The 17,314-nt window shown below is 44.3% G+C and overlaps 1 protein-coding gene and 1 long non-coding RNA gene across 2 annotated transcripts in view; one reads left to right on the top strand and one right to left on the bottom strand.

Annotated features, from left to right (window-relative positions):
- The window catches only part of LOC138521026 (uncharacterized), a 193,006-nt gene that overhangs the window by 97,517 nt on the left and 78,175 nt on the right, over positions 1-17,314 (bottom strand). The gene's annotated exons all lie outside the window — the stretch shown is intronic.
- Positions 4,700-9,089, top strand: GPR25 (G protein-coupled receptor 25). The gene has a single exon (XM_069635377.1). The coding sequence runs from the start codon at positions 4,700-4,702 to the stop codon at positions 5,975-5,977; it is 1,278 nt and encodes a 425-aa protein (XP_069491478.1). The 3' UTR covers positions 5,978-9,089.

Genomic DNA, 17,314 nt, shown 5'->3' with positions numbered 1-17,314 from the left:
ATTGGATCACCAACACATGTGATTGTGGAACTTTGTTCATACATAATTGTGGCGCAGCAAGAAGGTGTGTGGAAAATACACATTATATTATTACATTATTGCAGATTGGAAATTAATACATTAATGTCAAATTAGCAAAATGCTTATTTGCAGTTCTATATACATTATAAGGTTAAATATAAATATATCCAGGAGGAAAATCGTGGCGCGGCATAAAAGTTTGTTTTTGCAGTCAGGGTGAAAAGAATACATTGCACATTTCTGTGAAAACCTCCCTCAGATGCAGCCCGTAATGAAATGCTTTGCAATACACAATGGGCCTCATTACGACCCAGGCGTTGGACCATGGTGCTAATAGCACCATGGTCCATGTCGGTAACTTAATGTAGCCTACGGTGCCAGACACGACCGGAAACGTATTGCAAGTGCCTTCGAAAATATTGACTGTGAGGGCAAGGACCATTTCTATATGGTGCCTATTCAACGGTGCAAACGCTCACACCAAAAAAAACAACCTCTTTGATGACAGTCACTGAACCTGTGCACAACCAAACGCAATTGGTGCCAATTCATTCTCTATTAACCGCCTACGCAAGTCCTCTGAACACCCAAGAGAGCACGTGAGGCAAGTATATAAGAGGAAGTCAGATTTCAAAATGACGCAGAGAACACAAGACACAAGTGTGATTTGGAAAGTTGTTTTACAATGCAAGCGCGTCTGACAAACAGTACAGTAGGTAAGTGAAAGGTGTTATAGCCCACACACACATGCTAAGTTTTCGTGTAATCAAAGCACGTCTCAGCCGAGTGAAACTATTGGTTGTGTGACTTACGTCATCGAATATAAATATTCCACTCAATTAGACATAATGAAATATAAAAATGAGTGCATCCTCCCAATGCAAGAAACAAACTAACATTAACTTCACAGACCGTTTGATCTCACAGATAAATCGACCGGCAATTAACTATCTCAGAAAATAGAAATTCACTGATGAAATGTGTTATTCCTTCATGAGTCTTCTCTTGCATTTGTTTCAGCCCCCCCTTTTATCATTCGCATAAAGAAGTGAAAGCCTGCTATGAAAGAGAGAAGTATTGATGACATGATGGATTAAAGATGGCGGCTGGCATTTTATGGTATTGTCTCATTTGACCTAATGCCAATTTGAGCTACTCCCATTTGACTGCATCTTTTTGACCTAATTCGGTAGGTCAAAGGGTACACTTTAATTAAAAAAAGAGTTTTGGGGTGGGGTAAGGAAATAGGTTGAGGTGGTGGTAAGTCAGAGGGCTGTAGGGGTCTCCCGCTGCATTAGTGGGGATTGCGGGGTCTCCCTCCGCAATAGGTAAAAAAATAATTAGGTCAAATAAATTGTACCAAATGGGCAGTAGATCACGTTTTTTAGGTGAAACAAACCATATCCCATTTTATTGGGTCCCTGCAGCGTTACTGGGGCATCCCGGTCACCGACTAGAACTCCAGGAGGCAAAAGGGGCGCACTTTCTCTCCATTTCTAATCCACTTGGGAAGTGCTGAAGATTTATTGTCACTTCCTCCTTACAAGACTTTGTTAATTCTTACTTATACTGGAGTTCTAACAAGAAAGGCCATTTTACTGGAAGAACAGCCAGTCATACAAAACATCATTGCATTGCTTATTAATTCACCACTTGCTCTTTGATAAAAACCTAAAATGTAGCTTTCAAAACGTGTAACCAATAGCAGTCCTTTCCCCAAATTGTAATTGGTTATTTATAACGCGCTTAATACCCAGAGGTTTCTAAGCGCGGGCCTGGGGATTGAACCTGTGTTGCTCTGCGTCGTGTTGCCCCTGAGCTATCCTCCCGAGAGAATGTAACTCCTACAACTGTTTTTTTTTTTTATTCATCTTTTGGATAAAAAATGTAATTACATTTTTAAAGTTTTCAACTAACAATACCAACACCTTTTACTGCTGATAATTATCTTGAATATTTTTATATGTATGTATGAATATCTGTATATCTGGAATTTCTATTTCTATGGAGCACAGTTTTCATTGACAGTTCCAATTGTTAAATTACTAAATAATGTGATAATACTTTTAATTAATGATTCATCTCCATTAAAGCTCTAAACTTTTGAATGCACATTTTCCATTTTTTAAATTCTTTATTAACTATTTGACTTTTCAAAGATAATTTATTACGTTTTTAGTCCCTCTGTCGATGTCCCCTGTTTGACGCTTGGGATATGTGTATGTTCGCCATGGGGTGGGGGGCTGCTCTCCGCTCCATGATGCAGGGCCAATGGGTGGCGTGGGAAGGATCCGCTTGTCGCCCCAACAACCGGTGGGCCAAGAGTCAGAGGCTCACATGTGCACTATTACAGCTTGGGACCCTTTAGGGGATGTGCAACAGAGCGAGTCAAATAAAAACTGAAGACAGGGGACCCAGAACTCTTTAAGTTAGGACCCGCTATAAATCAGAACCAATTCAAAATAGTGGGTGCAGGAAAGAACCGTAGTCACGTCAGAGGGGTAGATACCAGAGTGAGTGGCAACGGAACCAGCTCAAACAAAAAAATTACCATTCTGACAATTGCCTTAGAATGTGCTTGAACCCCTTTTGAAGAAATGAGTGGGACCCAGAGGCTGGAGGATGGTCTTGTTGGAGGAAGAGAAGACCTGATATTAAAAGAGATGTTATCCATATTAGGTTTCATCAACTAAACTCATGGTGGCTCACTTGAACGGCTCACTTGAACCAAAGTGTATCCAAGGATTGTCTTTCCTCTCTTGCTCAAAGCGCCTAAATAAGTATTTGTTAAGGGTTTCTGGAACAGTGTTATTTTAAGTGAACTGAAAAATATTTTGCAGTTAATAATCTCAACTTTGTTTTGATGGTTTACATATTGTTGTTAACTTTTAATCCAATGATTCCAGGTCTCAATGAACGTTCCAAGGAAGGTAAAGAGTGCCGGGAGCACCAGATACTGAATCTCCTGCCTAGAACGTGAGACACTTGCGAGTCCAGGCAGGATTTGGTCTAACTAAACATGCGGGGGAGATTAATACGGTGGATTTCTCTGGTCCCGTAGCAAGGAGCCATATAATGGGGGCATTTATGAAAAAGGCAAAGTACTGTATAATGAATTTGTTTGCGTCTGGGAGCCAGCAATACAAAAAGAGGGGCTTTTGAGACTAGAGTACGCTTCCGACAGCCCCGGGGAGTGGTGAATAGCAACATTCTGGATGTTCAGAGCTGATGGGAGGAGGCAGCCGAAAGGTGTCTAAAATGGAGCATGAAAGCCAGCTTGACTCGATTGATTTGAGGTTTTACGGGACATGGTGGGGCTGAGCCGGATCCCGAGGTTACAATCCGACAAGGAGGAGACGGAGAGGCCACCAAGAAAAGATGGTGTATTGTTGGTCAGTCCAGCTGGAGCTGGAAAGATACACTCAGTAGTGACTCTGTTGTGCTGCATCTAGAGGTAGGTTGCGGGCCCTTCTGGCATTGAGGAGCTAGGAATGTGGTTGCCTGTGCATTCTGACCACTCTAATGGCTTCTCCTGCCCCAGTATCCAATGATGGGGCGTTCTTGATCTGGACCTGCTTCTGTGTCTGGGGGCCCCCCTTACATAGTTCAAACCCCGGCCCTTAGGAACTACTACCTGCCCTTTGTTCCCTATTCAGCAGTATTGTGGGAATTCAGCGCCTTCCCCACAATGTCTTACAGTCCTAGCCCTGGAGAATTCAAATCGCCCCCTTTGCACACCTTGCCAGGCAAGCGGTCCTGGCGTATAGCTCACGGGTAAAGGACTCACTTCTGAAACTGAGCTCCATTCAAATGGGTAATGATAACAGCTATCATTCCAGCGCTTAGAAGCGGGACGTATGCGGCATGAAGCGCTACACAAGCTACCTAATGATAATATGTGTTGGCACAGTCTGCAGCATGACATCTACCTTGTTATTTAATTATTCAATATGGTATTGTAAACCTTTTTATTTACACTCTTGCTTTCTTGACATTGTCCTCCACTGCAAACATTAAACTCACACTCAACTACACCCACTCACACTTAATAATACCATCTATGGCTCTCTGCCTTTGCATTCAGGTGAACGAAAACATCCTTTCTGAGTCCCAGTGCTGGCTCTGGAGCCTGGTTCGTTTACTGTATTTCACTGTGTGAATTTCTTTGCAAATTACCATCATGCTGATTTTAATGTATAGAAGAAAAAAAAACGTCCCAGTTTATGGGAAAATTACTTTGGTACGAATACTGCACTGATGGGAGCTTTATTTCGAACGCTCGAGGGCACACTTCACCCTGTGTTCCCGAGTAAAACTGCTGTGTTTGTAGCAGCAGAAGTCTATATAGAACCTACAACTAAAGGCGTTGAATTTCAGTGGTGTCGACTCAGCCTTTTAACCAGTTAAAAGAAGTGACATTGAGTTGGGCTATTCTGGGCACTAAAAATCCATGAGACAGTAGCAGCAAGAGCAAATACTCTTTAGAATAAAATGTGATTAGAATAATAATCAGGTTTAATTTTGCGGTTGTGACACTCTTCTTGTCAACAGGCATCTCAACATCCAACATACATGCCACAAAGACATTATGTGGTCAAAATAGCCTATGTGTGAGTACAAGCGAAGGCTGCAAAAAGCATTAAACCGAAACCTGCTACATTTTTTTTTTTAAAAGGCGATGAAAAGCTGTGGCCAGAGAAACGATCCCTCCCCCTTCCACCCACCGCATCGAGACAAGAGGGTGTGCCAACCGAGTACCAGAAAGTTTGCAAACAAATGTGTACCTGCTTCCGCACCTTACAATAAGAATCCAGCTGTCAACCGCTGGAGCAAGCTGGCTGATATCCACCTGCTTCCGATGACAATGAGAGAGAATGTATCTGAACATTACTGGGCTGCAGAGATGACCACTGAAGTGTGGGACAATGGAGAGTTTGTCACAGGTGCTTATGAGGACTGCCCGGACCAGGACTTGCCTTACGGTAACACCTACATCCCCATCCTCTATTCCATAGCTTTTCTGATTGGATTCTTCGGGAACATATTTGTGATTGTCTTGATGGTTAGGAAACAAGGCGCTAGGAGGCTGGTGGACACCTTCATCATCAACCTTGCAGTGGCCGACCTGGTCTTTGTCTGCACTCTGCCCCTATGGTCGGCGACGGTGGCTTCGGAACAGCAGTGGTACTTCGGCGATGCGCTTTGCAAGATCAGCAGTTTCGTCATCATGGTCAACCGCTGCTCCAGCATCCTCTTCCTGACCGGCATGAGCGTAGACCGCTACCTGGCGATTGTGAAGCTGATGGACTCAAGGTGTGTCCGCACAAGGAAGTGTGTGTTTACCACGTGCCTCACGGTCTGGCTCATATCGTTCCTCATGGGCATTCCTTCGCTCGTCTTTAGGAAGACCTGGACGGAAGAAGATACAAACACCTCCTACTGCATGGAGGAGATGTCACCGATGGTGAGTGGCATCAAGCTTACTCTGCTCCTTTTTACCTTTGTGCTCCCTATGTGCACCATCTTGTTCTGCTACTGTTCCATTCTGTTTCGCCTAAGCACCCATATCTATCCGGGGAAGCGGACAAAGAACTCCCTCAAGATCATCTTCACCATCGTTGGTACCTTCATCTGCTGCTGGTTGCCCTTTAACCTCCTCAGCGCTATCTACCTTTTCTCAAAGATGGAGTGGACGAACCTCACCTGCTCTTCAGCCACTGCCTTGAAGTGGTCCTTGAGCATCACGGCTTGCTTTGCCTTCATGAACAGCTGCGTGAACCCAATCATTTATATCTTTCTTGATCGCTACTTCCGGTACCAGGTGCTACGGACGACCTTCACTCTGTTACCAAGGTCATTATTCAATGGACGAAGGCCCAGTTTAGGGTCCTCGTGCTCCCTTCCAAGTGAAAGTTTCAGCATCTTCTCCGCCAAGACGAAGTCAACAGTCATCTAACTCAACTAAGCCCACTCTCAGACAAAAAAAGAAGTCGAAGGACGTTGCGCCGCAAGTTCTCCATTGGCTTTGAAGGAATTGGAATAAACATGTCTTACTAGAACTCATCAAGAACCGCATTTCGGCATTAAAGGTATTTCTGAAAGCGATATCCGATTTTCTCTGCACTTAATTCACCGTGACCCAGAACAATTCAAGAAAACAGCACAATTAGAACTATTTGAAGCCACCTAAACCACACCTGCTGTCAAATGTAGTTATAGCTGATAGACGCCTTCTTAGGATGCTGCACTGTTCCTCTGGCAATCATGGTTTGGCAACTAGGTCCTTTTTTTATTGAGAATGATATGGTGTGACATTATTAAAAGCTTTCACCAGTGCAAGTGCAATTGTGGAGAGTATCAGTAGTAGGGCAAAAAGCATGCACTGAAAAAATAGGCGCATTGCACTAAAGCAGACTTTGCTCCAGTGCTAATGCTGCAAAGTTTCTATATTCTGTCCCTTGAAATATAATATTTGTAGTTAATTGAGTGACTATGGCTCTTAAGTTCTATGTAAATGGGCTATCTTTGGTGAACTGGTAGAATTCTGCAGGTATGTTAAATTTTCCGTTCAAGCTATGCCGGCAGAATTGAGCGTTCACAAAGTATTTCACTGTTAATGCCCACAAACTCAGCTATTGGACAATTGAGTATTTGGGGACTATTATTGGTATGGGTAACTATGTTGAGAATTTGAATCCTCCAGTTGATATTCTCCTGGGATGTGACTCTCGGTTCATCCTAATTCAAGGAGCAGAGTTGATATCCTCTGTGATTTGACTCATGGTTCCTCCTATTTCAAAGAGCAGAGTTTATATCCTCCTGCAATGTGACTCTCTGTTCCACCTATTTCGAAGAGCAGAGTTGATATCGCCTTGTGATGTGATTCTCGGTTCCTTGTATATCAAAGAGAAGAGTTGATATCCCCTGTTATGTGACTCTCGGTTCCTGCTATTTCACAGAGCAGAGTTGATATCCCCTGTGATGGGACTCTCGGTTCCTCCTATTTCAAAGAGCAGAGTGGATATCCCCTGTGATGTGACTCTCGGTTCCTCCTATTTCAAAGAGCAGAGTTGATATCTCCTGTGATGTGAGTCTCTGTTTCTCCTATTTCAAAGATTAGAGGTGATATCCCCCATGATGTGACTCTCAGTTCCTGCTATTTCAAAGAGCAGAGTGGATATCCCCTGTGATGTGACTCTCGGTTCCTCCTATTTCAAAGAGCAGAGTTGACATCCCCCTGTGATTTGACTCTCGTTTCCTCCTATTTCAAAGAGCAGAGTTGATATCTCCTGTGATGTGACTCTCGGTTTCACCTATTTCAAAGAGCAGAGTTGATATCGCCTTGTGATGTGACTCTCGGTTCCTTGTATATCAAAGAGAAGAGTAGATATCCCCTGTGATGTGAATCTTTGTTCCTCCTATTTCAAAGAGCAGAGTTGATATCCCCTGTGATGTGACTCTCGGTTCCTTTCAGTTTCAAAGAGCAGAGTTGATATCCCCTGTGATGTGACCCTTGGTTCCTCCTATTTCAAAGATTACAGTTGATATGCCTGTGATGTGACTTTCGGTTCCTGCTATTTCGAAGAGAAGAGTTGATATCCCCTGTGATGTGAGTCTCTGTTTCTCCTATTTCAAAGATTAGAGGTGATATTCCCCGTGATGTGACTCTCAGTCCCTCTATTTCAAAGAGCAGAGTGGATATCCCCTGTGATGTGACTCTCGGTTCCTCCTATTTCAAAGAGCAGAGTTGATATCCCCTGTGACGTGACTCTCGGTTCCTCCTATTTCAAAGAGCAGAGTGGATATCCCCTGTGATGTGACTCTCGGTTCCTCCTATTTCAAAGAGCAGAGTTGATATCCCCTGTGATGTGAGTCTCTGTTCCTCCTATTTCAAAGATTAGAGATGATATCCCCCCGTGATGTGACTCTCAGTTCCTGCTATTTCAAAGAGCAGAATTCTTAGGAACCAAAGAGCTTTCAAAGAAACTCTGACAGGACAAGAATGGCAAAATAATTTGACAAAGACTAGAAAAACACGATCCATATCTCACAAGCTATATTACGGCTAAGATGAATATATAGTGAGGTATTTTCGTCTATAAGAGACATTTATTGAATGATTTGGGTAATTTAATTTTGTGATATGCATTTTTGGGAAATACAGGGGTTTCCAGTCACTGTAGAAGATTTCACGACCATGTCTACTAGATTAATTTGTGTGACTTCAGGGGTGCCTGTGGCAATTGCTGAATGTTGGGGTGCTTTCATGCAGTAGATGGCTTTGCAGGGAATTTCAATAATTGTGCATGTATTTTAGCCATATATGGTGTGATTGTAATCATTTTAAGCAAGCATTAGGATGTACCATTCCTTTTAAAGTGTGCGACATTTGGAAAGAGCGCTGGAGTTTAAAGAGCTTCAGAGATATTCCAGAATGCATTAATTTCTGCCTAATTTGGCCTATCCAGCAGCGGCTGAGTTAGAGATGTGGGGTCCTGGCAATGTTTTACTTTACTTTGTATGTCTTGTGCATATCTTTGGTACCTTGGGGTGGGTATAGCAAGTTTAGAGAAGGGAGATCGTGTAAAGGTGTGTATGTATTTCGGGGGCAATGCTGGCATTTTTAAGCAAGTTTCGCAAAGTTTGCAGTCGCTTCAAATATTTTAAGGGGGAATTAAGTCTTTCACATTTTTGTCAGGAATTACAAAGTGTAAAGAATCAATGTTATTATATGTGTAGATAAATTGGGGTGAACCTCCAGTCCAGGAAGACTTAATTGTCAGTTTGCAAATACAGCATTGCATAGGAAATAATTGAGCATTAATTATTGTGTTAGTATGCTTAACAAAAACCTGCACCCACACAGCATTAATTGCATTAATCACTTTCCTTTTCTGATAAGCTGGATACAAAAAAATAAGAATGCTTAAAACGTTTGCTGATATATAGCGTGTGCTGATATATAGCGTGCCAACTATTACCGGCAGGTTTTGAATTCTGTATGCATCCTCCAACTTAGGTTTATGTTAATTTCATTTCTTTTTAAATACTGCATTAAAAACATTGTTTATAAATGATCTATTGTAAAAAAAAAAAAGTGTTTCTCTTTTCAGTGCAAACACAATCGCAGTTTGTCTCATCTATTGCTTGACGCTAGAGGGGGCACAACCCACAATCCTAGCCCACTGCCCCTTTACACCCACGCGTTGCACCCAGTTATTCAGCGCACTATTTTTTCACATTGCTTTTTTTGTAGGCTTCAATTTTACTCACAACTGGCTGTACCTGATATTCCACATGACCTTTTATTACTCTCTCTAATTTTCTCTCCCTCTCTCTGTCTCCCTGGAAACTCCCCCCCCCCCCCCACACTCTCTGGCACTCTCTTCAAACTCGTTTGTTCTCTGTCTCTGTATGCCTATTCTCCTTCTCTCTAACATTGTGTCTATTTCTCTCTATCCCTGACTGTATGTCTCTTTCTCTCCATGCCTCCACTCTCTCTCTATTGGTGTCTATTTCTCTTCATCACTGTATGTCTCTGTCTCTCTTTGCCCCCCCTCCCTCTCTCTCTTTCTCTTCTCTCTCTCTTTCTTAATGTGCCAGTCTTCTTGGGGATACAAATGTGTTTTTTCTTTTTGTTACTATATATATATAAAAAAAAATTGTGTGCACTTCCCCTCTATGCCTCACTGTATGTGTCTTTCTCTTTATGCCTCACTGTATGTCTCTGGCTCTCTATGCCTCTACCCCCCCTCTCTCTCTCTCTCTCTCTCTCTCTCTCTCTCCCCCTCTCTCTATAAGTGTGTCTATTTCTCTGCCTCACTGTATGTCTCTGGCCCTCTATGCCTCCTCTCTCTCTCTCTCTCTCTCTCTCTCTCTCTCTCTCTCTCTCTCTCTCTCTCTCTCTCCCTCTCTCTCTCTCCATGCCTCTATTTCTCTCTATGCCTCACAGTATGTCTCTGGCTCTCTGTGCCTCTTCCCCCCCCCCTCTCTCTCTCTCTCTCTCTCTCTCTCTACCTCTCTCTCTCTCTCTCTGTCTATTTCTCTCTCTGGCTCACTGCATGTCTCTGTCTCTCTATGCCTCTTATCTCTCTCTCTCCCGTCTCTCTCTCTCCCTCTTTCTCTATAAGTGTGTCTATTTCTCTGCCTCACTGTATGTCTCTGGCACTCTATGCCTCCTCTCTCTCTCTCTTTCTCTCTCTCTATTTCTCTCTATGCCTCACTGTATGTCCCCGGCTTTCTATGCCTCTCCCCTCTCTATATATAATCGTGTGCATTTCTCTCTCTGACTCACTGTATGCCTCTGGCTCTCTATGCCTCATCTCTCTCTCTCTCATTCTCTTTCTCTCTCTCTCTCTCTCTCTGTCTATTTCTCTCTATGCATCACAGTATGCCTCTGGCTCTCTATGCCTCATCTCTCTCTCTCTCATTTTCTCTCTCTCTCTTTCTCTCTCTCTCTCTCTCTCTCTCTCTCCCCGCCTCTTTCTCTCTCTCCCACCCCCCTCTCTCTCTCTCTCTCTCTCTCTCTCTCCCCCTCTCTCTATAAGTGTTTCTATTTCTCTGCCTCACTGTATGTCTCTGGCCCTCTATGCCTCCCCTCTCTCTCTCTCTCTCTCTCTCTCTCTGTCTATTTCTCTCTCTGGCTCACTGCATGTCTCTGTCTCTCTATGCCTCTTATCTCTCTCTCTCTCCCGTCTCTCTCTCTCCCACTCTCTCTATAAGTGTGTCTATTTCTCCGCCTCACTGTATGTCTCTGGCACTCTATGACTCCTCTCTCTCTCTCTCTCTCTCTCTCTCTCTCTCTCTTTCTCTCCATGCCTCACTGTATGTCTCCGGCTCTCTATGCCTCTCACCTCTCTATATATAATTGTGTGCATTTCTCTCTCTGACTCAATCTATGCCTCACCTCTCTCTCTCTCATTTTCTCTCTCTCTCTCTTTCTCTCTCTCTATCTCTCTCTGTCTATTTCTCTCTATGCATCACAGTATGCCTCTGGCTCTCTATGCCTCATCTCTCTCTCTCTCTCTCTCTCTCTCTCTCTCATTCTCTCTCTCTCCCTCTCTCTCTCTCTATTTCTCTCTATGCCTCACTGTATGTCTCCGGCGCTCTATGCCTCTCCCCTCTCTATATATAATTGTGTGTATTTCTCTCTCTAACTCACTGTACGCCTCTGGCTCTCTATGCCTCATTTTCTCTCTCTCTCTCTCTCTCTCTCTCTCTCTCTCTCTCTCTCTCTCTCTCTCTCTCTCTCTCTCTCTGTCTATTTCTCTCTATGCATCACAGTATGCCTCTGGCTCTCTATGCCTCATCTCTCTCTCTCTCTCTCTCATTTTCTCTCTCTCTCTCTCTCTCTCTCTCTCTCATTGTGTCCATGTTCTCTCTATGCCTCAGTGTATGCATCTGGCCCTCTAAGCCTCTTCTCTCTGTCTCTCTCTAAGTGTGGCTATTTCTCTGTATGCCTCACAGTATGTCTCCGCTCTCTATACCTCTTCTTTCTCTCTCTCTCTCTCTCTCTCTCTCTCTCTCTCTCTCTCTCTCTCTCTCTCTCTCCCACCTCTGTCTCTCTCCCTCTCTGTCACTCTCTCTCATTGTGTCACTTTTCTCTCTCTGCCTCAGTGTATGCCTCTGGCTCTCTCTGCCTCCCCCCCCCCCCCCTCTCTCTCTCTCTCTCCCACCTCTGTCTCTCTCCCTCTCTGTCGCTCACTCTCATTGTGTCACTTTTCTCTCTCTGCTTCAGTGTATGCCTCTGGCTCTCTCTGCCTCCCCCTCTCTCTCTCCCCTCTCTCCCTCTCTCCCTATCTCTCTCTCTCTCTCTCTCTCTCTCTCTCTCTCCCACCTCTGTCTCTCTCCCTCTCTGTCACTCTCTCTCATTGTGTCACTTTTCTCTCTCTGCCTCAGTGTATGCCTCTGGCTCGCTATGCCTCTTCGCCCCCCCCCACTCTCTCTCTCCCTATCTCTCTTTCCCCTCTCACCCTATCTCCCTCTCTCCCCCTCTCCCTTTCTCTCTCTCTCTCTCTCTCTCTCTCTCTCTCTCTCTCTCTCTCTCTCTCCCACCTCTGTCTCTCTCCCTCTCTGTCACTCTCTCTCAATGTGTCACTTTTCTCTCTCTGCCTCAGTGTATGCCTCTGGCTCTCTATGCCTCTTCTCCCCCCCCCACTCTCTCTCTCTCCCTATCTCTCTCTCTCGCCCTCTCTCTCCCTCTCTCTCTCGCCCTCTCTCTCTCTCTCTCATTGTGTCTATTTCCCTCTCTGCCTCAGTGTATGCCTCTGGCTCTCTATGGGCAAGAGTCACGGGGGTCATTTGCACATTTGCAAGATCCAGCCCAGCCATTGATGGCAGTACAGCAATCAGAGATAAAATACAGATATCTTGAACGGAGGAGTGGAGTTTCTGAACGGAGGAGTGGAGTTTCTGTGTTTTATCATGGTTAAAAGAAGTATGAGAGCAGCAGCGACAGAGGCCTCCCCCGAGGTGGGGACCAGTTTAGCTTTTACAGACATACATTGCCATCTCATGTACCCTCAAAGAATGTCACCCTCACGCTGTACCGGGAGCTGAGTAAAGTGGTGTGGTCCGAACATGCCTTGTAAAGGAGCAGGGGGTCAGCTGCAGGCTCTACCATTGTCTTTTTCGTTTTCTATTTTTCGTCAACAATTCGTTTTTGTGGCTTTTGTACCAAATGTGCGGATTCAGCAAAGCCATCAGTCAATCCGTTCCCAACACCTAAAAATAAACATTGCCTTTGTGCTCACAGAAGAAGCAGATATGGATTTTAATCTGAACAAAACCGTTTCCTCGAAAGATGGACATTTTGAGAGACTGAAGGGTGCGTATTCTCAGCAAAAGAGTCTCTTAAAATCAAAATGATTTAATTTTATTAAAATTGTAAAATTCACTCTTTTTCAAAATCTCACAATTTTATAATTTGGATTTCTAATGATTACTTCTTGTATTCGTCATCATAGTAAGAACTTTACACATTTTCCAAACCTAGAAAAACTATGCAAACACTTTGCTGATAGAAAGTTATCATTCTAAAATGGAGAGTCTGGTAAACATGTACTGCATTTTTTTTTTAATATACAGAGGGTAAGGGGAAGGGGGACCAATAGCATCAATGAGCGTTCCTGGCTGATTTGTTTAGACCCAAAGAACATAAGAATGACTGCGGATCTTTATACTTGACAAACGTGCCCACAATAAAAGGGTTAAGTGCTTGAAATACAAGATGCATCCTGGACGTGGCTCTCATTTCCTTTTTACACAAAACTGACCACAATATTAAAGTTTTTGTGACCATGAACAATATATTCTAGCAATGGGTGAACCTTGAAGTGCTTCACTAGAATGCCAGTTTGAACCTTTCGAGATATGGACGCAATCTTCATGAGCCATCGGACACTGCATAGAGATGGCTCCGGAGTCGAATCAGGGAGATTTGGCAAATGTCCGATTTTGCTCGAATCAATTCCAGCTAATGTGAGAGCTAGCTCACTCTGGCTGGCATTGGGATAAACACATTTGTAATCCATGTGGATTTTAAGAAAGGAGGGGAAGCTTCTAAAACCCCTTTTGGCACCAGGATTGAAATACGCTTATGTATCCCATTCATTGTGCAAACAAAGTGCGCCCTATTCTCAAAGGGTGTCTGAATGTGTGCAGCACAGAAGCCACCATTCAGATGCCTTTCTTTAACCCTTTGCACATTTGCGAAAATATTGGGGGCCTGATTTACAAAAGCGATTTAGAAAGGGGGAAATCACATTGAAAACTCTTTGTAAATGAGGCCCACAGGCTTTTCTGTGCATTTCCAAGTGCATGCCAAATCGACAAATGAAATACTCTTTGAAATGTATAGGAAAGTAATCACATTCCATTGTGCCTATGTGAATATAAACTGCTGATGTACCACTTGCATCTAATTCCATCAAACAGGGGCGGGAATGTTTTTTATTCAAATTTCACAATGAAAGACCAGTGTGGATGCTAGGAGGCTATCATACATTAGTGTATGCAAAGGGACTGCACAGTGCATCATTTGCACAGCTGGACACTAAAATGCACAGGTCTCCTTTGCGCGTTTCTAAAATGTACGCAAATGGAGAAAAAAAAAGCACATCCTCTGCACTTTTTTCATTTGCATTCATCCACATTAGTGCCCGGCGTGGGTGTGGTCTTTGCCTCCCAGCCAATGAGGAGGGTCAGAAGCCCCTACTCCGAGCCTCCTCGTAGCTTCGTACCGGTAGACCACCATCTTCCCCCACCGGATATTCAGGCATAAGTGTTCCCCTGCACCCCCGGGTGCCCATCCCTGCACCCCCACACTCTTTTCCCACACATTTAGTCCTCTCCCCACACACACCCCACTTACCTTGCGCTGCTGTCCCTCGCCGTCACCGGGAACAGTAGGTGCTATTTGCTACACCTCTGGGAGAGGATGGCACTGATAATGAAAGAAGTTTCAGAAAACCTGAAAGCAGGTCAGGCTCTGGTCAAGCAGTGGCACGGCCAGAACGGCAACCTGGTGGCATTTACTCCAGACCAGCTTGTATTAGTTATGGTACCTACAAGGCAGAGGGCCTTAAAGGACAATTGGATTGGACCCTTCAAGATTGTAGGCAAACCTGGAGAGGTCAACTATTTAGAGTACTTGGGCAACCCCAAGGAGGCCTCTAGGGTCTATCACACAAACTGCTTGAAGGCTTATGTTTCCAGACCTGAACTAGGAGCATTGCTATTAGCCTCTGATCAAGAGGACGAAGTGAGTGAGCCTCTCCATGATCCAGGCTTGAGCCCTTGGGGCCAGCATGATATTCTCACTGGCAACAGTCTCCCTGTCAAAACCAGGGTTTACAGAATGTCAGATCATTCAGAACACATGACAAAGGAAGAGGTCAAGAAGATGCTTGATCTCGGGGTTATTGAGCCATCTACAAATCCATGGGCTAGTCCAGTTGTACTAGTGCCAAAAGCAAGAACCAAAGAATTGAGATTCTGTGTGGACTAAAGAGCTCTTAATGCAGTTGCCATGACTGATGCCCATCCTTTACACAGGACAGATGAACTGGTGGACAAACTTGGTTCAGCCAAGTTCTTCAGTACATTTGACCTGACCTCAGGCTATTGGCAAATGGCTCCGACAGACCATGCCAAGGTGAAAACTGCACCCTCCACCGAAAGAGGCTTATAGCAGTGTAAGGTTATGCCTTTTGGACTCAAGATTGCACCGGCTACATTTCAGAGGATCGTGAATCAAGTTCTGAATGGATTAGAGGACTTCTGCATGGCATACTTGGATGACATTGCAGTGTTCAGACCCACTTGGGAAGAGCATCTTAACCACCTAGGATATGTTTTGCAGGCTCTGTAACCGGTCCATCAGACCATAAAGGTTAGTAAATGTCAAATCGGTCACAGTAAAGTAGTCTACCTTGGACATGAGGTAGGAGGAGGTGAGAATAGGCCATTGCCTAGCAAAGTACAAGCTGTAGAAGACTGGGTCCACCCCATCTACTCAGACTCTAGTGAGAGCCTTCCTAGGTTTCACTGGGTATTACAGGAACTTCATAGAGAACTATGGGGCCATAGCTTCTCCCTTAAATGTGATCTCCTCACCCAAATTCCCCAAGAAGGTCAGGTGGAATGAGGAGTGCACTAAGGCTTTTGAAGACTGAAGAAAGCCCTTTGTCAAGCTCCAGTCTTGAGAACTCCTGGCTACAGCCAAACCTTCATTGTACAAACAAATGCTTCTAACACAGGGATAGGTGCAGTTTTGAGCCAACTGGATTAGAAAGGCAGGGAACACCTTATCTGCTTCAACAGTGGGAACCTGAAGGACCATAAGACATGGTGGGCAACTATAGAACGTGAATGTTTTGCCATTGTGTGGTCTCTGAAGAAGTATAGGCCATCCTTGTATGGTTCTACTTTCATTATTCATACTGACCACCAACCCTTGAGATGGTTAATAAAAATGAAGGGCCAAAATCCAAAATTGTTGAGATGGCCAATCGGCCTCCAAGGGTTTTATTTCACCATAGAACACAGGTCAGAGTGTAATCACTAAAATGCTGACGGTCTCTCTAGAAAGTATGACCGACTGGAATAGGAGATTCATCCAGGAGTGGATTAAATCCTCCTGTCCCTTAGTCTGTGGGGACGAGTGTTAGGGAGAATTCTCATGTCTGTGCTAATTCCCTTCAACCTTAGAGACCCCCCAGCTCTTTTGCTGGATTTTAGGACTTGTAATTGTAACCCTGGAGTGAGTGAGACCTTTTTTCTCACTCCCCCATGTGTTTTGACCTGATTTGGATTATCTGTTTTCACTTTTTGTGAAGTCTGACAAACTCCATTGGCATCTAAGTTTTGTACGTGACACACAACACCTCCAGTGCAGTGTCACAGACAAATCCTTTAGATTTCTCATAAGGTTTAAATACCTTTTCTTGTTTGAACTACCATTCCCAAGAATAGTAAAGTGAAATTGACTTTACTTGCCTTTTCTCTTTGTAGGTCCAGCACACCCCATCTTATCTGGAGTGCTGGGTGGTTACCTAGTAGCCCCTTATCCTACATTCTCATGTAACATTTTTATGTTGCCCTCACTACTTTAAATGGCTGGTGGCAGTGGTTTAATTTTCCTACCCTTGTGCTTATTTACCGCAGGCTGAATCCTCAGCTGCAGTACAGCACCATGGGTGACCATTTTGTCAAAATGACCCCCGTCTTCTTTTTTTGCCATTTTCTGTTTGTGACTCTTTCTTGGCGTTTACTCTGTGTGTTGAAACAGATTTGAGCCCTTTGTTCATTTTGCCTTTGGTGGGTTTCAGCCCTGAAACCCACCTCTGGCTCTAGTGTGTCTGGAAAGGCAGGATGTGAGGGAGGTTTCCGAAACTCTCCTGTCCCTTGTATCTAGGAATGCCTGAATGCAACTAGTCCTGATTGACTGGCTCTCTGTCCTTTCAGTACAGCGACCCTGCTGTGTGATTGACAGCCTAGGTTGTGCATGAATGTGAGAAACCTGCTTAAAAGGCGAGGGTTTTGGGGCTAGAGGCAGAGTCGACCACTAAGAGAAATACCTGACAAAGAAACTGTGAACGAAGCTTGCTGCATCCTGCTGAACCTTTGAATTGCCGGGTGAAGCCCTGCTGCTCTGGTGAAACTCCTTTTTCAATTTGACAGAGAAGCTCCGGAAGGGACGACTTCTTCCCTTGGGTTAATAGGACCAACTAACCCTGAGACGAACTCCACTGGACCATCTTCCTTGACTGGCTGTACTTCTTCGCTGCTGCAA

Source organism: Ambystoma mexicanum, chromosome 13, assembly GCF_040938575.1.
Source record: "Ambystoma mexicanum isolate Mex_15411 chromosome 13, UKY_AmexF1_1, whole genome shotgun sequence".
NCBI classification, from domain to species: domain Eukaryota; kingdom Metazoa; phylum Chordata; class Amphibia; order Caudata; family Ambystomatidae; genus Ambystoma; species Ambystoma mexicanum.
This window is presented reverse-complemented; position numbering and strand designations above follow the sequence as displayed.

Bases quoted from the DNA above. Each gene is read 5' to 3' on its own strand.
- GPR25 (XM_069635377.1), top strand. From the start codon at position 4,700: ATGAAAAGCTGTGGCCAGAGAAACGATCCCTCCCCCTTCCACCCACCG.